The sequence below is a fragment of the Anas platyrhynchos genome, chromosome 4 (assembly GCF_047663525.1).
Source record: "Anas platyrhynchos isolate ZD024472 breed Pekin duck chromosome 4, IASCAAS_PekinDuck_T2T, whole genome shotgun sequence".
Classification (NCBI taxonomy): Eukaryota; Metazoa; Chordata; class Aves; order Anseriformes; family Anatidae; genus Anas; species Anas platyrhynchos.
In genome coordinates, this window is record NC_092590.1 from 60779254 (window position 1) to 60800905 (window position 21652).

Sequence of the window (21652 nt, forward strand, 5' to 3'; positions counted from 1 at the left end):
AGTAATTACTGTGAAATCCCACAGTTTATTTTACGAAGTAAGTCAGAAGGTGATCCCATATCCTTCGTGTCCTTCATGTCAGTGTGAGTTGGGGTAACATTACTGCAGCACAGCTGTTCTTATTTCTTTGTTTGTCCTTTTCTCTACAGCTGGGCAAAACATATTGCAGAGAAGAACGGTTACTTAGGTCACGTCATCAGAAAAGCACTCAATGCTTATCTGGAACTCTCATGGTATGTTTGTTCTGTTCTCTTCAAGTTCATGTTCCATCTTTTTATTACTTGATAGCATGATAAAACAATTAACATTGGGCCATCACCTCAAAAAAAATACTAGTAGCACCACTGAAATCTGTGTCAAAACACTTATTGACATACAGGGAAGCAGGAGTTGACCTGAACTGTAATTCAACCATTTGACAGGATCAAAAGAGAAAAAGAGAGAGAGTTTGTGGAGTGAAATAGTGTTGCATCTAGAGCCCACAAACTCACATTACAAGTGGCTGTATATAAATAAGTGGAGCAAACAATGGGAGGGCCCTTGTATGCAGGTTGTAAAGGAAGGTATTGATCATCCCAAGGAGTATAGGTAAAAAGTTAAGGCAAACTAAACCAGTGTGTAAATAAAATGCTCCTATTAGTTAAGCTCACTATGTTCTTGGAGATTTTTCCAGTCTTGTTTTTAAAGGTAACAGTCTCCTCAAGGGATATCTAGAAATAGGCATACTCTTCGGATTGTAGTATGGCATAGAGTTTCTGCACTAGACTGTGTGCAGGAAACAGCAGGGCCAGTCATTTTTTTTTTGTCTTCTGCTATCTGTGCTTTTCATCTGGTAGTACTCCTGTATGTAATGGGCACTGGATTAGCCAGAGTAATGCCTTTCACTTCTTTTTTTTCACTCTGTCCCTAAAAAAACACACATTTTCTCTCTTCTATATAATTTTTTGTTTTGCACAGTAGACTCTGTGGTTTATTAGAAAATTTCCTTTCCCATGTGCGTGACCCAGGTACTTCTGGCAAGGCCCACACCATTTGGAAATTCAGGAGAGTTTCTGAAAGTACATTATTGAGCAAGTGCATGCTGCCTCAGGATGATGCAGGCAGTAGTTGCTTTTGCACTGGGGCCTTTCTGGGCTTGATAAGAAACAGTCTGAGGGAAAACCCAAACAATGAAACCATAATGTTTTACTTCACATTTTAATTTTCATGTGACTTTTTAGCTAGCAAACAGGAACATAAGCCTCAGGGCAGTGAGAAGTAACAATGCAGTGCAAGGAGTAGTGATGCATAATGCTGAGATAAGACGTGCCTTGTCAGTGTTCATCAAGTTAGCCATAGTCACTAGTAGTAGGCAAGGCATTTTACAAGTGAATTCACCATGGACTCAGCTGTCCTAGTGACCTGTTGGCATAAGCACCAGATACTGTACATGCAGGCATCAGACTGTAGAAGCTGTGACGCGATTAAGACAACAGCCTTTTTAGCCATGCAGGCTGCCCCTGCTAGCACTTAATTAATGCTTTGGACCTAGAAGATCTTCAAGAAACAGTGGACTGTTTCGAAGTAACCTGTTCCTGGCAGAAATTATTTTTATTTTTGGTCCATCACAGGCTCTCCTGAGAACTGACCTCACTTTTCAGCACTGAAAAAATCTCAAGTTACCATTTTCTGTACAGGTTCTGATGTACAACCTGTGACTTTACCCAGTTCACCCTGAGTACAGTCCCAAGAAAGTCATATGCACTTCACAGGGCATTCAGATCCCAAAAGGTAGGGCATTAAGTTCCCAAAAGGTCTGGTATCAGCAGGTTGGAGGAAGAATCTGCTAGACACCTGCTTTAGGTGCCAGAGACTGGACGTGTATGGGGCAGTCACTTAAAAACACTGGTCTGGTGGTCATCTTTCTTTTCAACATGAACACACTTTTAAATAAATCTTTGCCTCTGAATATTTGTTCATGTATCTTGCACAGTTGTGCATTGTTACACTGCCAAGCAGACCAAATAATACCTGTTCCTCAGTTACTGCTGTTAGCTGCTGCATGTCAAACACATCTATGAGAGTCGAGGTTGTTTGATCTTCAGAGACTAATTCAGAGATCTTAAATGTAGTTTCTTTTCTGAATTGTCCTTTGAGATGTAAGGATCAGAATTAATTGCCCAGCTTAGGTATTCTGGATTCCTTCTTTGGTGCCAGGCTCCCATTATCCCAGATGGCTTTACAGGACAAGTACTAAGGAAGAATTCATAATCTTGCAAAAGCAGTTTGGAAACAGGAGGTTACACCTGCTTATTCTTTAGGGGCAACTGCTTTCACAGTTTTGTTTAAAGTTTCTTCACTTAAGCACCTACTCCTGAAGTCAAATGTTAGGTAACTGTGTTTGCTTCCAGTTACGCCAACGAACCCTGAAACCTGCCATAGTTTTAGCTTTATGCTGTGGAGAAAGTCACTGGAAACATGACCCTTCAGTAGGAAGTCTAATAGGAAAAAGGTGCACAAAGTAGTACATAAAGTAGCAGGAAAAAGGCTTTTTATTTTGAAACTGCTTTTTTTCTGAAAGTGTAGTCTTCACACTATTGAGTAGATGAGGTACAGAGAACATTAGAGAGATATGAAAGAGATGATGTCCTCTGGAATCATGGGCACTGCTGTCGTGTTGTACTGCTGCACTGAAATGCTGCATTGCAAATGCAAAATTATCTTTTATTACTAGCTTTACAGTAAATGAAATGCCTAATGTTCATAGAGGGACTGAGACTGTTCTCTTACATGTTCAAGTATGGGAGAGAACTTCTGTTCCAAAAAGTCTAAAAGTCTGTCTAAAAAGACAGAACAACAGAGTCACATAAATAAATGGGCAAAAGATAAAGTGTACCAAAGATATACTCAGATGAATTTTTGACAGATATGAATACAAGTATGTTAATAATAGATTTATTTTTTTTAATCACAGAGGGAAAGAATCTTTTAAGAATGTGTTTTTTTCCAAAACATTCAAAAAGTTAATTCAGTTTAATGTCAGTACAGCTTTATCATCAATCTTTCATCTCAAAAGAGTAAATGCACACTGGAGCCAGTCTAGTTTCAATGCAAGAGATAAAACAATTCTTGAGATCCAGCAATGCTTGTTACACCAAGTGCTGACAGTAGATGTAGCTGTTGCATGAGTTCACCAGCCTCTTGTTTTTAAGCCTCATACCCAATTTTGCTCCTAGGTGATTTTATCAGTTTAGGTATTAACTAAATATAACTGAAACACTTGTGATTTTGTTAGGTTTTTCACTAATCTGTTTTATCAAACATTAGGCATGAAGCTCTGCTACATTATGTTCTAGCAGCTGAAACTGGGATTGAAGTGTCACAGTCAAATTTAGCACACCTCTGTGAAGAAAGACCAGTAAGTAAATGTATTCACATCTCATTACCCTAAAAGGAACACCCATTAGTAATAACATTATCCTAATATCTCCTGTGTGTTATAAATGGATGAATTCATTTTCTTTCCAGGAACTAGCAAGAAAATACCTAGCAACTGATTGTGTTTGGAGATACTACAATTTCTCTGCGTCTCAAATCAATGCACCCTCATTTGGTATGTATAAGGAATTCTTTCTGATTTTTTTAATTTTATTTCAAAAACTACATCCGTTGCAACTTCTGTGTGAGTAAGCAAGTTAAGGGAAGAGTAATCCGTGCTTACAGACTTCTTTTTCAGTGTTTTGATAGGAATATTAGAAAGTAAGTGTTTTAAGTGTTGTATTTCAGCACAATTTTTCAGAGAATTTTCCTTTTGTGGGATAAAATGTGAAAAGAAGAAAAAAAAGCTAAGCTTAGAGCAGGCCAGACCTTTAAGAGCCTGAGCAATTGACTCAACATGTAAGAAAAAAAAAAAAAGTAGCAGTAGACTTTAAGAGCTCATGCTGTTCAGTTTATCAAAGAGAAAATCCAAAAGCTAATACACTTCCATATCATAATTGAGTCATGAGAAATGAATGGAGGCTAAAGGATTCTTTATCTAATTTATGATGAGTTTTCTATTAGGGTACAGAGTTTATCAACATAGGCACAGATTACCATGGGGGAACTGAAGGATTCTCTGTCTCTGTAAAACAAAAGGTATCCCTTTCTGGAAGAGAAGGTTTATTCATGTATAAGATAAATTCCTCTGGTCTTAAATTTTAATACATCAGAGACTTTATTGAGTAAGTCATTCTGGTGTCTTGTAAAGAGTTTTTAAGTACTTCCATACATTCATCTGATTGTCTCACAAGAAAGTTTAAGTGCTTTGTAATAAGCACATGAAAAAGTGCAGTCTAAAAATAATACAAGCTATTTAAATATGTAGCAGCATTGGAGCTAAACACCATGTTGACAGAGTCTAAAGCCACAGGAACTGACAGACCCTGTTTGTTGGAGTTTGTTGATGCTTTAGCAAGGTGCAGTTTTGACTTTATAGATAGGTGAAATCTTATATTAGAGAAGCTTCTGAAGTTCAGACTCCTGGGGTGAGACTGTGATTCCATTGAAGGAAAGGAGAGAAGACTTGTTGACTTTATCAAAGGAAGAACTTTATTACTTTTTTCACATGGGTAACATAAGGAGGGAATTTTATCTGAGGCCTCTTTCTGCAGTAGCAGAGGATTGAATCCCCAGTGTAGGTCTTGGGGCTGAGAAAGTCTAACCCAAGCAGCAGAGATTCCCAGGGCTTACAGCGTCAGTGCAGTGCAGGATAACTTCAAGGCCAGTGCTTATTGCTGGAGCGTTCTTAAAACGAGGCTGGAATGACGTGGCTGATACAGTCAAGAGGAGATCTCCTCGTTATGATTCACTGCAGTGTTCGTGACCTACCACTCTGCGTCTGTGGCAGCCACTCCATGGTAGTCTTTCTGCCTTTGCTGTTGGGACTGACTTGCTTCCTGGAAAACCTCTGCTATAATGCCACCAGTTTTTACAGTGGACTTCCAGATAACTGCAAGACACACAAAGCAAGGTTTAGAAGTATTTCTAAACCATTTTGGCACAGCTTAGCATGGAAATTTATAAATTCTTTAGTATAGGTTAGTGCAGTGAGCCAATGCTGTAGTCTTTTGCAGCATTTCAGTACTTTGCAGTATGAGAGAAAGATATTTGTAAAGTATTTGCTGGGCATTGCTTCCTTCTAGACCGGGAAAACTCTACCCTTACAGTTGTCCTGGGTGGGTTTTGATCTGAAACTAATGACATTATCAGCAGCAAACCTCTGTAACTTTTGGGGTGTGTTCAACTACCAAAGAGACAGGCACATGACAAGCTCTTGAGCAGCATGTTGTAAGACTTATCAAGTTAGTAAGGCTAACCTGAATAATAAGGCTACAGGTTGCCTGAAGACAGAATCAGCAAGTGAAGAGGGAATACAGTGTGAAGTCTCTAAGTCTGTTTTTGTAAAAGTAGCAAAATCATTCACTGTATTAATTTATTAAAGAGCAATCATGAGAAATTTCAGCCAGAATAAATATTTTCAGTAGTCATTCAAACGTGAAGCAGTCATAGAGACAATCAGAGAGAAAGATACACTGCTTTAAATAGAAATATTATTAAATTCTCCACCACATTTCTGGTTATTTGATTCTCTCTCTACAAATGCTTTAAACGACGTGCTACTATTTTCTTCCACAGCTTATTTGAAGATGGGAGATTTCTACTACTACGGGTACCAGAACCAGTCTAAAGACCTTGAGCTGTCAGTGCGGATGTACGCACAAGCTGCATTAGAGGGAGATTCGCAGGTAGGTCTGCACTTGTAATGTGTTAATAAAACACATTACAGAGTTTAGAACAATCTGAAGATTCACCTGAGAACAGTTATTCTGCTTGGCTACATCTGAGCACTGAAGAGACTTGCCTGAATAAGTTAAAATTATTTCAAGATACCTAGGGAGTCAGAAGGTAGACCTAGAACAGAAGGACGGTCCTACAGTTAAGGTGTCTTGAAAGCTTAAGGTGAAGAGATTAACTCAGTGCTGCCATACCTTGGCGGATTTGATTCTGTTGTGACCTTCATATTTTTTGTTACTGCAAGGGGAAGTGTTAATAGACTGCCTGAGTTTTCTTCCAATTCTATCCATTGCTATTTTTAGGAAATAAACCAGAAGAGTAGTCTATTTTCATGATCATATTGAGTGTATCCTAGGGTGAATTTTGGTCACTCCACCAACAGAAGCTCTCAACTTAAAATGTTTTATAGTGAAAAGATATACCACGTTACATTACCGAAGACATGCAGCATTTCAATGCCCTGTTCTACCTTCACATCCTTCTGAAATATCCGAGATGCAATCTTCTGGTCGCCCTCTACCTCTGACAACGTTTCCAGATAATATCTTGTATGTGAATTTATCAGAGGTAGTGTAGTTCTGATATGTTTTGAGGATATTAGGACAAAGCATGGCTGATGAACTAGCAAAGGAAAGATGATATGCTTGAACAGTTATTTTAAAGTATGCAAGCCAGACTGATGGGGAATCCTGCAATACATCTCCTCTGTGTTCATCTTCATGGCTCTGAAGAGACATATTGATGCCTAAGACTATCCCAAGTAGGCAAAAGTCTAAGACTAAGGATTTAAATTTCTTGGAGCAAATTTCTGCTCTCAGTTTCACTGTTCTGATTTCTGCTGATCTAGGTAGAGTTAGAGGGGAGTTAAATGGCAACAGAACAGGTATTTATTCCTGCTTTCAGTCTATATTTCTGTGGTAGATAAAACATTACGGTTTGATTTTTGTGAGCAAGTAAAAGTGAGAAAGCTCAGATCTTTTAAATAATTTCTCAGAAAACTGTCGCAACAAATGAATGTTGTTCTTTCACATCTTTCTGGGCTTAGCTGGGTACATGATTAGGAGGGAAGGCTCTCATTATTCAGTGAAGATCATGTTACGCTAAGTTAATGTATAGAAGACAGTTATAATAATTTAGATACTTGATGCTTATATTATACCTTAAATACACATATGAAAAAATTACTAAAACATGTATATGCTTTTTTATTATTAGGGTTTCTTTAATTTGGCCCTTCTGATAGAAGAGGGCAACTCCATACCTTCCTACATTCTGGATCACTTGGAAATTGATCAGGCATTGCATTCTGGTAACGCTTCACTTCTTCAGGAGCTTTATTATAGGTGAGTCTTTTTTTTTACCTTAATCAGCATCTTCTGTTTTTCCCTGAGTAGCATTTACTTTTGAGAACAGCATCTCCTGTAATGATTAACTTTGTTCTCTGGTATGATTTAAGGCAGGTTAAGGTCAACATGCTTGAAATGCTTTAACTGCCTAAATATACTGTTATGAGAGACTTGATTGTGTGTGGTTACCTGAAACAGCAGGGACTGGATTTAATGATCCAGGAGGCCTTTTCCTATTCTGTGTATTTAAATTCATTAGGTAGGCACTGACAATTTGTATGCTGTCCAAACCAATTTTTAAGGATAATTATAGCATAATTTAATATGGAATGTAAAAGCGTGTAACTGGGATAATAGCAGTCCTTCCTATTGTTTCTGCAAAGATGTTCCAGTGTATCTGTGCCGCAGAGCGTCCTGGCACAGAATATTACATGTGAGAATGTTACGGATCTGCTGTCTGAACTGCAGCGCAAATACTTTGTGTGCAGAAGTCAGCTGCAGAACTCTGGTTTTGTTTACCTAAGAGATCTCTTTACCTAAGAGAACTTAGGGTTCCTTGCCTAGATGAAGTAACATGTTAGAAAAGCACAGTGGGAATGGAAAGTTTACAGAATATTCGGTGGATTCGTGGAACTGCCTTTCAGATTTTTAAGGAAGGAGAACCTAATAGTTAATACATATCTGTGAACAAGGAATAAGTGGTGTTATTTCTGTTTTGCCACTGAGAGTTGTTAACACAACAAAAGAGTGGAGATGGCATTGAGGCCTCGCTTGTTGATTCATCAGCAATCCACCAAAATTGTTACTCACTGCAGCTAGTCTGAACTTGCTCCCTAAATTACCTCCAATCCACATAAAATTACCATTTAGCTAAATAGGGCTTCCTGGGATTGTAAGCTTGAACCTGAATTTTGCCTTCACTGAACCCAGCTGCTTTGCAGTGAGAATAAAATCCAGAGTGGACAGCGCCACAGCAACTTCCCATCATCCTACATCATGCACCCCTGCTCAGCTTGGTTACAAAAAAAAAAAAATCAATTCAAGCTTATGGTATTTGTGATTTAGCTCTTTGAACTCTCCTAGTTGGCGAAGTCCTACCTCATGGAAAGCAGCTCAGCTTACCCCGCAACAGACACCTAGCAGCTAGTCAGCTAAAGCACTCTGAGTGCTGAGGGCATTATATAGTACTTAATTGTCTCTGATGGGGTGTTTGGCACCAATCTGCTGCATAGACAGCTGAATTTTGTAGGCTTAATCTTGATACAAGTGCTACTGCTGTTGATTTCAGTTGACTCATACGAGTCAGAGCAAAGTATCTCGGATATGAGGTTGTATTGTGATTGCTTGACAAGGGTAGCCTGGATTCTAGCCAGGGGCTCCTAGGGTAGCTAGTTGTTGACTCATCAGAAAACAAAAATATGCTCCTAGGGTAAAGTATTCTGTGCTTAATGAGATTAATCTGATATTTCTATGAGTTTTTACTGTGATAGTGATAATAGTATCTGCTTGTTTTCCCTGTGCTAATGCAAACACACTAGAGATTCCCAGATGACAGGTGGCACAAAATTGCAAAGTAGGACTAATTAGTTGTTTTAATCTTTTTTGGTTGTAGGTGCTGGAATCATAGTAACCAAGAATCAATTAGTCCGTGCTCAATAGCATTGCTTTATTTTTACATGAGAGTTTTCTGGAATGCTATTTTACAGTCTACGCTGGTATGTATTGTTCCTTTGGTACATGTGCTAGTTCATTTGTAGCACTACTGCACCTTTGCATGGATCTAACATATTTTTAAACTTCCTGCCACAGATATACTTCATGGGAACCTTTCTTTTATCAATTCTGATTGCGTTTGCAGTGCACTATTTTCAGACTCTATCTGGTAAGTATTTGTCACAGTAAAACTGAAGAAGTGGTATTGAATGGTAATGAAGCAATGTTGTACTCTGTCCAGTAAGAACTTTAAAGAAAAACATTCTAGATTTGGTAGAAGTCCCGATGGAGAGCAAGGTCTTTGTCATGCAAGTCATTCTTTGATGAAAAGAAGTGCATGAAGTGAGTGAGGCACAGATGGCTGGTTTAAGCCTGTCAGTTTCTGGAGAACTTCCCTTGATAAATCCCTTGCTTCTTTATAAAAGCACTGACTGTAGGAGACTATATGGAAACTAATTATATGACTATATGATTTCATACATTGTCACTTTAATATGTGATGAGACTGCATGCCATGTTATATATGATTGGATTCATTCAGATACAAGGAAGTAAAAGTGAGGTTCAGAGAGCTAGTATGCTGGAGTAACTTAGGAACTGGCACTGCCTCTTCAGACCAGTGAAAGAATCAGTACATACTTAGAATCAGCAACTGCAGATTCCTCCTGTCCAGAACTAAAGAGTTAGCTGTATGTTCTCTTTTCTGATGGGACACTAGTGTTTAAGAGACAGAAAACTAAATGTCAGGCTTCAGTCTGTTAAAACTCCATTTTCTTTCTCACCACATTGAAGATGTCAAAGACAAAACAGCATTGCTAAGGAAAGGGGAAAAAAAAGTCACATGCAAAAACAATGAATCATCATTTAAAAAGCATTGCCAGCTTCAGGCAAGTATTTTCCTTTAAATCACAAGACAGGATCTTGATCATTAAGTTGTGAAATAAACATTACCTGTTATGAAAAGATTTTCTTCCACTAAGTTTATTTTCTTTAGAAGAAGAAAAAACTGTTTTCTGACATACTTCTGTAAAATGTAGAAAAAAGTCAGTTTCCAAGTTGTCTCCTACACTGAAAGGGAAAAGGATTTAAAAAATAATCCTATCTGTAAACATTAAATATAAAAAGATTATTTGAATTTCCTAGTTAATAGACACCATTTAGGACATAGGCTGACTATGGAAATAACTTTGAAACCTTGTTTTCTTTTCTTACTAGCTATGTAATTCTCAAGTTACATCAATTAATGTGTATGTATGAAGGGCAAAGTTAAAGTTACAGATACTCTTCTTTTGATATTTCCTAACCTTTGAGTATTTTATTTATATTGCAACTTTATATCCATATAATATTTAAAAATATGGAAATTGACATCTTGGGTGTATTGAGGATTTTAAATATTTTATTTTGGCATTTTTCTGTAGCTAGTAATTCTCTTGGAACAAGATCAGAACCATCATCAGATGAGCCTTCTTCCTCAGGGAACAGCAATGAAGATGCTACACAGCCAGCACAGCAAGATGAATCTACTTTATCAAATGACTCAGCAGAGCAGGAGTTAAACCCTCAGAATCCTCTTGTTACCAGCTGAGGTGTAGTTTTCTGAAGGTTGATGTCCTACCAGGATGATGGGATATGAACTACAAGTGTAAGAACTGGCAACCAACCCGATTAATGGCATTAATAATGCAGCCCAGCAGCCAAAATCCACTGGACTAATTTCTCTACTGTAACTTAAAAAAAAACACCCCATAATAACTTAAACACTCCAGTCCAAACAGAGAATACAGCTTATCTCACTATACCCAACACATGATCATAGTGTATTATATTGAAGAATTACAAGAACACAGGCACACTCTTTACCTACTTGAAAAATGAGCAAAACTCCCATTGGTTTTGATGAAGAAAATACCTTACTGAGATGTCTAATAACTTATTAGGTGGCCTTTAATGCATTTGAACTTACCTTACTGGTGCAATTACCAGTTTTCTGAGTTGGAAGCATGGAAATGGTATAAAAGTGAAACCCAGCCGCCTAGTTCCACTTTCCAAATTCCGTGGAACACCAGCCAGGACTTTGGTACATACAGTGATAGCAATTACTTTGACATCTTACATTCCATCCTAGCTCTTTTTTGCAGAAAGCATTTTCTTTTGAAACAAAAATATGGGAAGATTTGCAATATGATCATAACATAGTAGTCCTATTGGCTGACTCTTGAAATGTCAGTTTCAGTGTCAGCATTTTCCTGAGGATACAAATAAAGTTTCTCCCACCCCATCCAAGAGCCACTGCTTAGAGAAAGAGTCCTTATTAGATAAATAAAATAATATTTAAATGTGACCAGGTGACATGAAGTGAGTGAACAATTTGTTTTAATTTCTTACATAGGTAGCACTCAAAAGGATTTCTTTCATATTCTACCATACCTTTTCAACACATGTGTTTAAATGACAATTTATTTGATAAACATTAGATGGGATAATAAATATAGAGTGCAAATGTCTGTGTGATTTAAGGCTGTGAGGTAAGTGGCTGTAGGAGAGGTCTGACCTTTAAAGCAGGTGTGTATGCAGCTCTGCAAAATTATTTAGATCACAGTCTATCAACTGCATCAATCTATGCATTATTATTGAGGGTTAAATCCACTCTCCTTGCACTACATTATTTACTCTTGTAAATAAAAATATTTTTCTAATTCAGCCTAAATGTGAAGGAATTTTTTTAAAGCACCTTTCAGGTGAGAGTCTCTTATAGTATCTTACCATTGCAGATTTTGAGGAACATGATCTAGGTGCCTGCTTTCTTCACTTCAAATGGAGCAATCAACCACTACTTTCTTCGAAGAACACAGCATTCTCACAGAACAGACCTGGAGGTTATTTCGGCAGTCAAAAAGTAGCAGTTTTCAATAGGAAGGGAATGAGTTAAATGGGAGAAAAATGCAAAAAGAGATTGAGTTATATAAAAGAGTTACACGTCAGCATATATTTCTTCTCTAGAGAACTAAAAATTCCAAAGTATTCTGAGTTCCAGCTTCAAGCCAAGTATTGTAATTATACCAATTTTTTTTACACAGGCATACAGATATTTTAAGAATTCTCCCAACTTCACATTAGTCACCTAATAAAAGAAAACATTGTGCATTTGTAATAAAACTGGGTAGGGTGAAATCGTGATCCCAAAGCTCTTGCAAAAAGTATAGCCTCTGAAAACAAGTAATTGTCACAAAATAGGCATGAAGTTATGTACCAAATGTCACATCTAGTTAAAGTGGTCACACAAAAAAATATTATTTGAACACGCACGTGGCAAGCCATACCATGTAGTAAGCTGTGCGTAAAATATTTTATTACATATGCTATAGTCACAAAAGCAGCTGTCCCTAAGGGAAAAAAATTTTAATGCCATAGTAAAATATTAATCCCATGGAAGCTCATTAATGGTGGTATGATTGGAACCCCTCCGCTGAAATCACAGAGGTCGTTGAGTTCCTGAATTCCAGGTTGTGTCGATATATAAATAGGCATTAGCAATTGGCCTGACCACATTGTCCTTTCCAAAGTCTGTTCGTGCTTTCAGCTTTATTAGTGAACTGACTTGAGGAGGCTTGCCAGAAGCGTAATTTCACATCTATATTTCAGAAGGCAATTGATAAAACTACCCTATATTTCTTGACGCCAGCAGTTATTAATCATGTCTTTGTTTATTGTAACCATTACAGCCAATTCCTATCAAAGAACATTTAACACGAAAATACGTTAACGATAAAGTGGTACCACTTAAGGCTGAAGTAATAATAAATTACCCTTCACAGGGTACCCTTTACAGAAGGCTATTATTTGACAACCTAGAGAATTATATAATTCCCAGGGAGAAGGAAAGGATGGTTAGTTAAAGCAGTGACATAATTCTATGACATCTGCAAGAAAACACAAAAAGAAGTTGTTTCAACTTAAACCAAAATTTTGATAGAACAAGACCACTGCAGTTTATAGTTCTTGAGCACATATTGAGTTGTCAGGATGGGAGAGAGAAATATTTAAAGAAAGTCAGAAGCATAGGACTCTAGAACTGGAATTCTGCATGCTCATACACGTTTTATAGAAGCCCAGCCAGCTCAACAGCACAGCCTAGAAATAAAGGGTTTGCAAAACAGGTGTTGCTTAAGGTAGTGTAAGTGATGTATGTTTTCCCTTTTTTGTCTTGGTTCAAGCTTAGAATTATCTTAAACAAGTAAGTTACAGACATCAAATAATTCTAGAGTCCTTATTTACAGAGTAAGTGCTGAATTATATAAAGTTAATGTACAGTTTGTACCAACTAAGTAAACTTATGTGTTACTGCAAGTGACAAAGACTAGAAGTTCCTATGCACAATGTATCAAAATGCTACAATAAAAAAATACCGCTGAGAATTAAATACCAGTTACAGACAGGGAACATGAGTACGTGAAGGTAAATTTCAAAAATAAAGTCAGCATTGAGTAGTTCTAAGTGGGGAACAGCTTAAGGATCATGTAGTAGGTGTTTCAAATTGGTTATGCAAAACTTGCAGAAACTGAAGTTGGAATTACATACCAAGGTAGTAGCAGGACAGAAGTGACTGCAGGCATCCTTACGTGGGTGATTCTGTGACCATTGCATGATGCTGTTTCCCACTCTGTGCAGTGATGAACATTACACCCTAATATACAGACATAATAAGCATGTGCTTACAGCTGCATATACACATGCACACACACACACATATATATACACTAGTCCTGGTACTTGGAGTGTGCATTGCAAGTACATCTCCTGCTGGAACTATAGCTTTTCCATCTGAGCTATGAGGAAGGCTCAAAGCTTTGGGAAATACCCGTTATGAGATTTGGTTTCATACCCAATTCTTTTCTGTATAATGTGTCCCCTTTGACTAATGGACTATGGCTTTTAGCACCGGGTGACTGTTGGCCCTTATCTTGGATGAAGTGCAGTACAGAGATATGAAACAGGTTCAATAAGCTTTGGCTGAGGAATTTCCTCCCCACATCCTTTTCTCCCTGCCATAAACATATGAACTGAATTAAAAGACTGGGCCATAGAGAATAGAAGTGAAAGAGACAAGATGGTATTTTGAAGAACAAGCCCAAGTGCAAGGAAGCTAAGGAATGATGAGGCAACTCCAGGCACAGAGCAATTTCCCTTTCATCACTCCTAAGACATAGGTGAGAGAAGCAATGTCTGAATAACTGAAATAACACAGTAAACAAAGAAAAAGCAGACACTGGCATATAGACATGCTAGAAACACATCACAGCTTCCATTTTTTAGGAAACTAAATTTCCTAATAAATTTCCTAAGCTATTTAGGAACTAAATCCTGTGCCAGAAGGCCAAATTGTTATTTACAGTAAAAAATGTCCAAGTCCATGCCTAAATACATCTCTCTTATAAACAGTTGCATATGGGTTGTTCATGCAGGTGAGAATCAGAAGAAAAAAAAAAAAAAAGAAAAGAGAGTAATGAGTAACCCAAATGGGAAGGAAGAGATAAGTTACGTAACTGCAGAACTGCAGTCCATGCAGTTTATGCATACATAACCAAGCATTAGACAACATGTGTTTGCAAAGAGCTTGCTACAGATTAGATATTCTCAAGCAGTGAGATTCCAAACAAATTGCCACAGTGCTTATGTGCCCCTTGGCTTATAGGACTTGGGTTGCTTGGTAAATGCCATCAGATACTCACCTACCTTTCAGGTCTTAATAACCCTTCAGAAGAAAGCTGGTTGCGGCAGGTTGTTTTGTAACTTGGTCATCAGTGATCGTTCCTCTCGTCTAACATGCCCACTGACCTTGACTCTGTCCCCTGTTCTCATCACCTGATTCTTGGTTTTCTCCCTTGTTTGTCCCTGTTGACGTCTCTTTGATCACCCACCAACCTTCCAGATAGCTCCTAGCATTGCTGTTTGTTCCTATCAGTTCTGCCTGGTGAACGGCAAAAAGCACAACCTGGCTAGCAGGGCCTAGCACCATTTTATAGGCAGTTTGACAGAGCAGAAACTGAGAAACCTACGTGGCTTTTTCCTTCTGTTCATTATGGCATGGCCTTGAGTCATGGATTTACACAGCAAGTGTCTCTAATTTACTTCTAAACTTGCACAATCTCCAGCTAAATTCCTACTACTAAGCTAATGAAGGCCAGGCTCCACTCACTGCCTGTCCGTGAGAGGACGCGGTAAAGCGTGGCCATGGTCAAACTCCTTCTCTGAATATGGGTGCCTCATGAGCTGTGTGTTGGGGGCAGCCCTGGTCCATAGAACCCCCTGAGCTGTGTCCCAACACTGTTGAGTGGGATAAGACTCGGAACAGGCTAAGCTGGGGAGCACAGAGCTGGACAGCACAGATGTCTGTGAGAGTCCTCACCACACACATCCTTAGGCCTTGCTCAGATTAACTGGGCAGATGAACTGCTGGTTGCCTGCTGGCCTCTGCTGTGTGCTGCCAGGCCCTGTTCCTCCCCCACCCTCCCAGTACCTATTACTGTAAGGTTAGAACTGATTTCTGTGATTCACAAACCCATTTATCAATTTGTGCCTCCCAGCAGTCCCAGCATGTTCAGAGCCGTCATGAAGACTTGTTTTCATGCGAGAGGTGTTTGTAGACAACAAGACAGCCTTTCCAAAATGCACTGCAGCTGACTTGCTGATTATGACAAGTCGGAGCTTCCACTCACACTTTGCCTCATTCCAGGAAGTTCACAGCCCTGTTTTCCCCTTCTGCTCTGCAGTTGGTTGGTAGCAAGAATACTGTCCCTGCCATCCCTGCCCCACACCAACTCCACGTGCGGTCCATGCCAAGGTCTGGGGGCTCACATCTGCTCCTTAACTTGCATTGCTCCTCCAAGCCAGCTCCAGCTGAACATGAGCAGCTCTTCCAGTTTCATTTTTAAGTCAACCACAGCACACTACTCTTAGAAGAGAGAGTTAACCATATCAACCTTGTTGGTAACAATACCAGTATGAGAAACCCAGAGACATCTGCTCTAGTGACAATAACCTAAAGCTTCTACATACTCCACAATTTGTCATATTTATTTAATCAGAAGTCTTTCCTCTAGATTTATTTATTTTTTTAATATTTACTGTGTCTGGTCCCAGACAATAATAAATTGAATGTTAAAACCACAACCAACCTCCATAAGCACCAGTAGGCCAGTATTTAGAAGTTTATGTACGGACCTGAAAAGCTTCAATAATACAGAGACATGAACCCAAATATTCCATGGCCTGAATGAACTCTGGCCAAGTTCTTCAGATACCCATCTCAGACTAACGGATTCAGAACTGCTCACTGATACACATTATAAGCACATACATGTCCTTAGAGAGACTGAAACCCACAGCAGAAGTGGCAGCCAGGCAGATACCCATGGCAAGTGCAGACACCACCTCAGAGGGCCCAGAGGCAGTCTGGCAGCAGGACTGCTGTGCAGCCCATTTCTCAGCTCTCCTAAGGCAAGCTCTTTTGCCAGGCACAGCAAATACAACCTCTGTGCCTTTCCATCAGCAAAGGAAATAAAAACATCGTTTTCGTACCTGACATATCCAGAAGTATGCAGGAGGCCCCTGGTGCTCAGATACCGGGGAAGAGCATTGTGACAGACTCGGCAGCTCTCTGATATTGATGCTGATATCAGAGACAGAAAACAACTTGTACAACATTTTGAGTAATAAGCTATCTACACAGCTTTCTAGGTAAGTTTTATTATCCTGTGTGCTAATCCAGTTAGCTAGGGAAAGAAATAATATATATATATATATATCGAGATCAGTTTATGATTATCACAACTCTCCCCTATATCATGCCTATTTGTACCTTGTACCCCAGTATCATTACCCCATGAACACCTAGATTCTCTTGCAATGCATTAAGTGCTTAACAATGGTATATTCATAAAATAAAATCCCTCATTGAAGGAAAGTAGTTTTTATATTCATAACTCTGCCTATAAATAACAAAAATAAAAGTCACAAATTTGCTAGGCACCTGATTACACCACCACCACCCTGACACACACACACACACGGGTGGAAGCAGAGCTTTGGAGGCCTCATGCTGCTTTGTGTGGCTGCTGTACATAACTCCAGAAGTGTTTGGAGGGCTGAAGATGGGATGCCAAATTTAACAAAGGTCCCTACTGCATATATATAAAGACAAAAATCAGCTCTTCCACTGAAACCAGTAAAAGGATTTTCTTGAAGCTTTTAAAAGATTGTGTGACTGTTAACGGTACTACAAACTGAACTTCTCTGTCCTAGGAGTAAGATGTCTTTTGAAGATGATCTACAGTATCAATGCTTCTTCACTGATGAAGAATCTAAAACTTCAGCATTTGTCTCAGCCTTGATCCCCTCCACACACAAAGCCATCCTGCCAGAATTTGGTAATTTGAGTTGAGGCTCGCTGAAGCTGGGGGGGGGGGGAGGGGAGGGAGAAGTACTGAGAGTCCCCAAAGTCTTCCACAGTCTCTATTACTCCTCCATCCAGAAAGAGAAGAGTAGTTCTCTGGGTTTTTACTGCTGTTCACTGATAAATGCTGTGACTTCATTGCAATGGCAGAAGTCCACATGTAGCACCAGTCAAGACAAAGCAGTTTAGAGATGATTCATCAGGGTAGTTGCTTGCATGGGCTATCCCAGGCGCTATCAACAAGTTATCTCAGCAGCAAAGATCAAGTAGAGGTTTACTGTCCCTTCTCAGCCCACTGCTCTGGACAAAGGTTCAGCCAGCAGTAGTACTTAGACCTGCTGGACCTAATAAGCCATGCCAGGTCTCTGATGTTGGCTGGTAATGCTGCAGGGAGCAGCGCAAGGTTTGAGCACACATTTGTCTGTAGTCAGATCAGGACACGACTGGACTGTGATCTGGAGCTCTTACCCTAGGAATTTTCCATACCGGTGGCCTTGCCACAGCTCTTGTGTCACCAGCACCAGCCTATATCTCAATCACTCGGGCTAGTCCATGCTCATAAGCATTTGCTGGTACAGGTAAAGAAAATTAATGAGGCACATTATCTGTCTTGCAATATAGCTTTATTTTTATCTCCATCATAATAAGGACATTGCATCATCCTTGCAGCATCCTGTAAGATTTTAAAGAACACATCCTCAGGATTTGGGTTTTGTGCCTAATTCTAATAAATTAAATTGTTCCTTTGGACTTTTGACTTCCAGGCCTAACATCTTGCACAGTCAGCAGGACAGTTTCAGCCAGCAAAAGGGTTACTGCTGTAGGACTGGACTTTATGCCACTTTGTAAATAAAGCAGAATGGTCCAAAGCAGTTCCCCTCACCACAGAAAGAAACATCACATAACTGTACGTGTGTTTTGAAACAGAAAACAGAATTAAACCATTAGATTTGACTAAACATGAGTCTTTAGGGGAATCTTCTGGCTATCCAGGCATTATGGGAGAAAAGCCCAGAGTCCTTGGCAAGTGTGAGTAGTCAGGAGTTAGATCCCAAATCTGCAATCTGGATGCCCAACTTTAAAGAAAACATATATTTCTAACAGTTCGATGAAAATAATAGGTAGTCAGTTTCAACAATTCAGAATTAAATCCTCAGTCTAAGCCTTTTCCTGCCTTATAAGTTGGAATTTAGACACCTAGTTTTTGTTGGTCTGCAATTATAAGCCCATGAACACATTTGAAATACTTTTTTTTCCTTCCTTATTTTCTGCATCATTCTTTAAGAAGCCTCATATAAGAATCAGAGGAACTCAAAAATATTTGTGGTACATCTTTTTGACTAACTTTGATTACAGCTTTTGGGTACTGTAAAAGCTCAACATTTTGTGTAGCTGCTCCAATGCCTAGGATGCACATGAACTTGCTACTCTACTGCCACCACTTATTTTATTAAAAAAATAAAAAAGGGAGGGGGATACTTAATACAATGATACAGCTGTGTGGTTATGCTACTGTCTTTGAAAAAAAAAAAAAGTATACAGCATTTTTTTTATTATAAAAACAGCTTTGTGAGTGGAGAACCTACACAGATGAAGCATCATTCCACAACCTCTTATTCCAAGGAGGTTCATGCCTACATCTGTCACTTCACAGAGATTTGCCCTCTCTACAAATTATGAGATGCCAGACAGGTGACAGTCCTGACAACATCACCTACTGTACTGAGAGCACTCAACTCCTGCATGGCCCCAACAGGATGCCTCCCCATCCCTTTTACTGGTGGTGCCCAACCTGAGACGTATGCACCCAATGCTCCTTCTAAAAGGATAGGAAAAAAGCATCCACCACCCACCCATTACACCAATAGCTCCTGTGTCAGCAGTCTAGATTCAATTTTATTTTTTTTTCTTCTTAGAGGTTTTGAGCCGGCCTAATACTAGCCCAGCCTAGGAGCAAGCCCCTGAAGCAGTACAACCATCTCACACCATCCTGGAGGAGACAATTCATGCACACAGTGGTATATGGGCTATAGGGCTTCCACCTCTGTTATGACTGGAGCTACGAGGGGCTGTTCTTCTAGTAGCTTGCTCCTTTCCACTGTCTTCCACCTGATCTTGGAAAAAAATAAAATCAAAGATCTACACAGCAAACAGAAACTCAGCTACACTCTCCGAGCCACAGCTCTAACTCAGCACTAAACCTGTCTCCTACCCAATGATATCTCCACAGGTCACCTCCACACAGAGGTGGCATAATCTGGGGACAAGATCTTTACTCCCAGACACTTAGAATCATAGAACTGTTCAGGTTGGAAAAGCCCTCCAAGATCATCTGGTCCAACCACCCCCCTACCACCAATATCACCCACTAAACTATGCTCCTAAGCACCATGCCCTTACCTCTGCCTCTCCTGACCACTGCATCCCATCTTGTTCATCACCCAGCCGCTGCATGCAGTTTGCATCTCTGTGCTTTCACATGCCAGATTTCTAAAGGGGTTTTCTTGTCTGTCTCCAGACAAAACTCCCAGCACCTCATTAACTGCAACATTCTTTTAGACAAGCTGTCCACATTGTGTAGAGATAGCTATCAATGTTTAGCCACAATTTACATCTCTTTATCTGCACAACAAAACATATGAGCTTCCTTCACAATCTTTTTCCTCTACATTTAAAGTACAGAAATCTAACCCATAGCTCCTACGTCATTAGAGTAGCAATGAGCAACAAGTACATGCAGATATCTACTGCTTTACTTCCTCCCTACCCCACTCCAGGAGAGCACAGAGTCTTAACTAAAATTTATCCTCACATCCAGTACACAACTATCTAGGATTTCAGACTTGGATTGTACAGGACACCTTCACAGGAATTAACTCACAACCATGGAAGGGGAATAAATACTTAGTGTTCATGCAATAACTATTGAGAAAAAGATCTTCACCAGTTAATTTTTTCAGAATACCACTGATGCACCCAAGCAGAATTATTCTCACCTTCTACGCAATCTCCTCTAGTTCAAGGACACAGCTCACCCTTAAGCTAGGAGAATAAATTCAGACAAATTGACTGTTGCTTAAACCTCAACCTTCCTTCCCCCCCAACTCTTACTTCTTCATTAAATTACTAAGCAGCCTCAGACTATATATCTCCAAAACCAACTTTACCTACCACAAGCTAACCTTCTGAAGCTTAAATAGATAGCAGTTTCTGATTCACACCCTTAAGCCAGAAGCTGACTTCTTATTCAGTCACTTTTCAGCTGTTTTCAATCACTCCCTTTTGCTTTAAAGTATTGCCAGGTGTGCACCAGGAGCTGATATAGCTAGCTCAGATAATCCGTCTCTATAGAGTTGAAAGATATAAAGCTGAAAGGCTACTTGAAGCTTTTCAGGGGGAGGAAAAAAAAAAAAAAGGGAAAAAAAAAAAAAAACAGCCCATCTTGAGTGATATTTATTTGTAACACATTATATCTTAGACAACATTTTAAGTGTTCATTTATTATTTTTCATTTCCACATTGAATGGTTTGGGTGGGAAGGGATCTTACAGACCATCCAGTTCCTACCCCTGCTGTGGGCAGGGATGCCTCCCACCAGCCAAGATTGCCCAAAGCCATCCAGCCTGGCCTTGAACACCTCCAGGGGTATAACATCCTAACATCCACAGATTCTCTGGGCAACCTGTGCCAGTGTCTCACCACCTTTACAGTGAAGAATTTCTTCCTTATATCTAATCTAAACCTACCTTCTTTTAGCTTAAAGCCATTGCTCCTTGTCTATCACCACATGCCCTTGTAAAAAGTCCCTCTCCAACTTTCTTGTAGACCCCCAATTTCATTTGTTTATTTTGCATGTCTGGAAGTATAAGTGGATATTTAGAAAACAATTGCACTTATGATATCCTACACAGCACCAGTTATCCTACCAGTCATTCACGGACCCAAGAAATGCCTGTCCTGGAGAACATACATTCAGGCATACGTGCACTTAGAAAACTCTGTCCCATAGAGACCATCGTCAGTGCTCGTTCCTGAGGCAATGCCCCCAGTCAAGGTGAAGCAATTTTAAATTCTTCTGGCATTTGCATCTGGGAGGATTGCCAGGACACTAACAGATGGTGTTGAAATATCCCTTCCTTCTGCTCAGAAGAGAGGCCCATCAGCAGCACTGGGACACTTTCCATTAACTGTAGGCTGCCTTGTTGTACATACACCAAAGGGATTTTACTGCCCAGTCGCACTTGTAATCTTCTTAAAGTTTTGCAATAATGCTAAATTTGATGTGAAAGCACTAAGTGTTCACTCTCTAGTGAGGAAAAAGGCA

General features: G+C 39.5%; 1 protein-coding gene and 1 long non-coding RNA gene across 7 annotated transcripts in view; one reads left to right on the top strand and one right to left on the bottom strand.

Annotated features, from left to right (window-relative positions):
* SEL1L3 (SEL1L family member 3) overlaps window positions 1-11576 on the top strand; it is a 38512-nt gene extending 26936 nt beyond the window's left edge. For both annotated transcript variants that reach the window (XM_027457292.3, XM_027457291.3), the window contains exons 17-24: window positions 150-233; window positions 3307-3397; window positions 3508-3592; window positions 5656-5765; window positions 7030-7157; window positions 8773-8875; window positions 8970-9042; window positions 10295-11576. In XM_027457292.3, the coding sequence (XP_027313093.3) occupies window positions 150-233; window positions 3307-3397; window positions 3508-3592; window positions 5656-5765; window positions 7030-7157; window positions 8773-8875; window positions 8970-9042; window positions 10295-10461 (841 nt within the window). In that variant the 3' untranslated portion in view covers window positions 10462-11576. The remainder of the gene's footprint in view (window positions 1-149; window positions 234-3306; window positions 3398-3507; window positions 3593-5655; window positions 5766-7029; window positions 7158-8772; window positions 8876-8969; window positions 9043-10294) is intronic.
* Window positions 4008-20543, bottom strand: LOC106017025 (uncharacterized). Of its 5 annotated transcripts, none has more exons than XR_005265398.2 (8): window positions 20500-20543; window positions 20325-20370; window positions 16455-16545; window positions 14610-14844; window positions 13455-13560; window positions 11640-11746; window positions 9825-9941; window positions 4008-4969 (listed from the first exon to the last, which is right to left on the bottom strand). It is a non-coding gene; the product is annotated as an uncharacterized lncRNA (long non-coding RNA). The 5 variants fall into 5 exon arrangements; XR_005265399.2 differs by having other exon boundaries at window positions 14606-14844; XR_005265400.2 differs by lacking the exon at window positions 14610-14844 and having other exon boundaries at window positions 9825-9897.
* Window positions 20544-21652: the final 1109 nt, after the last annotated feature.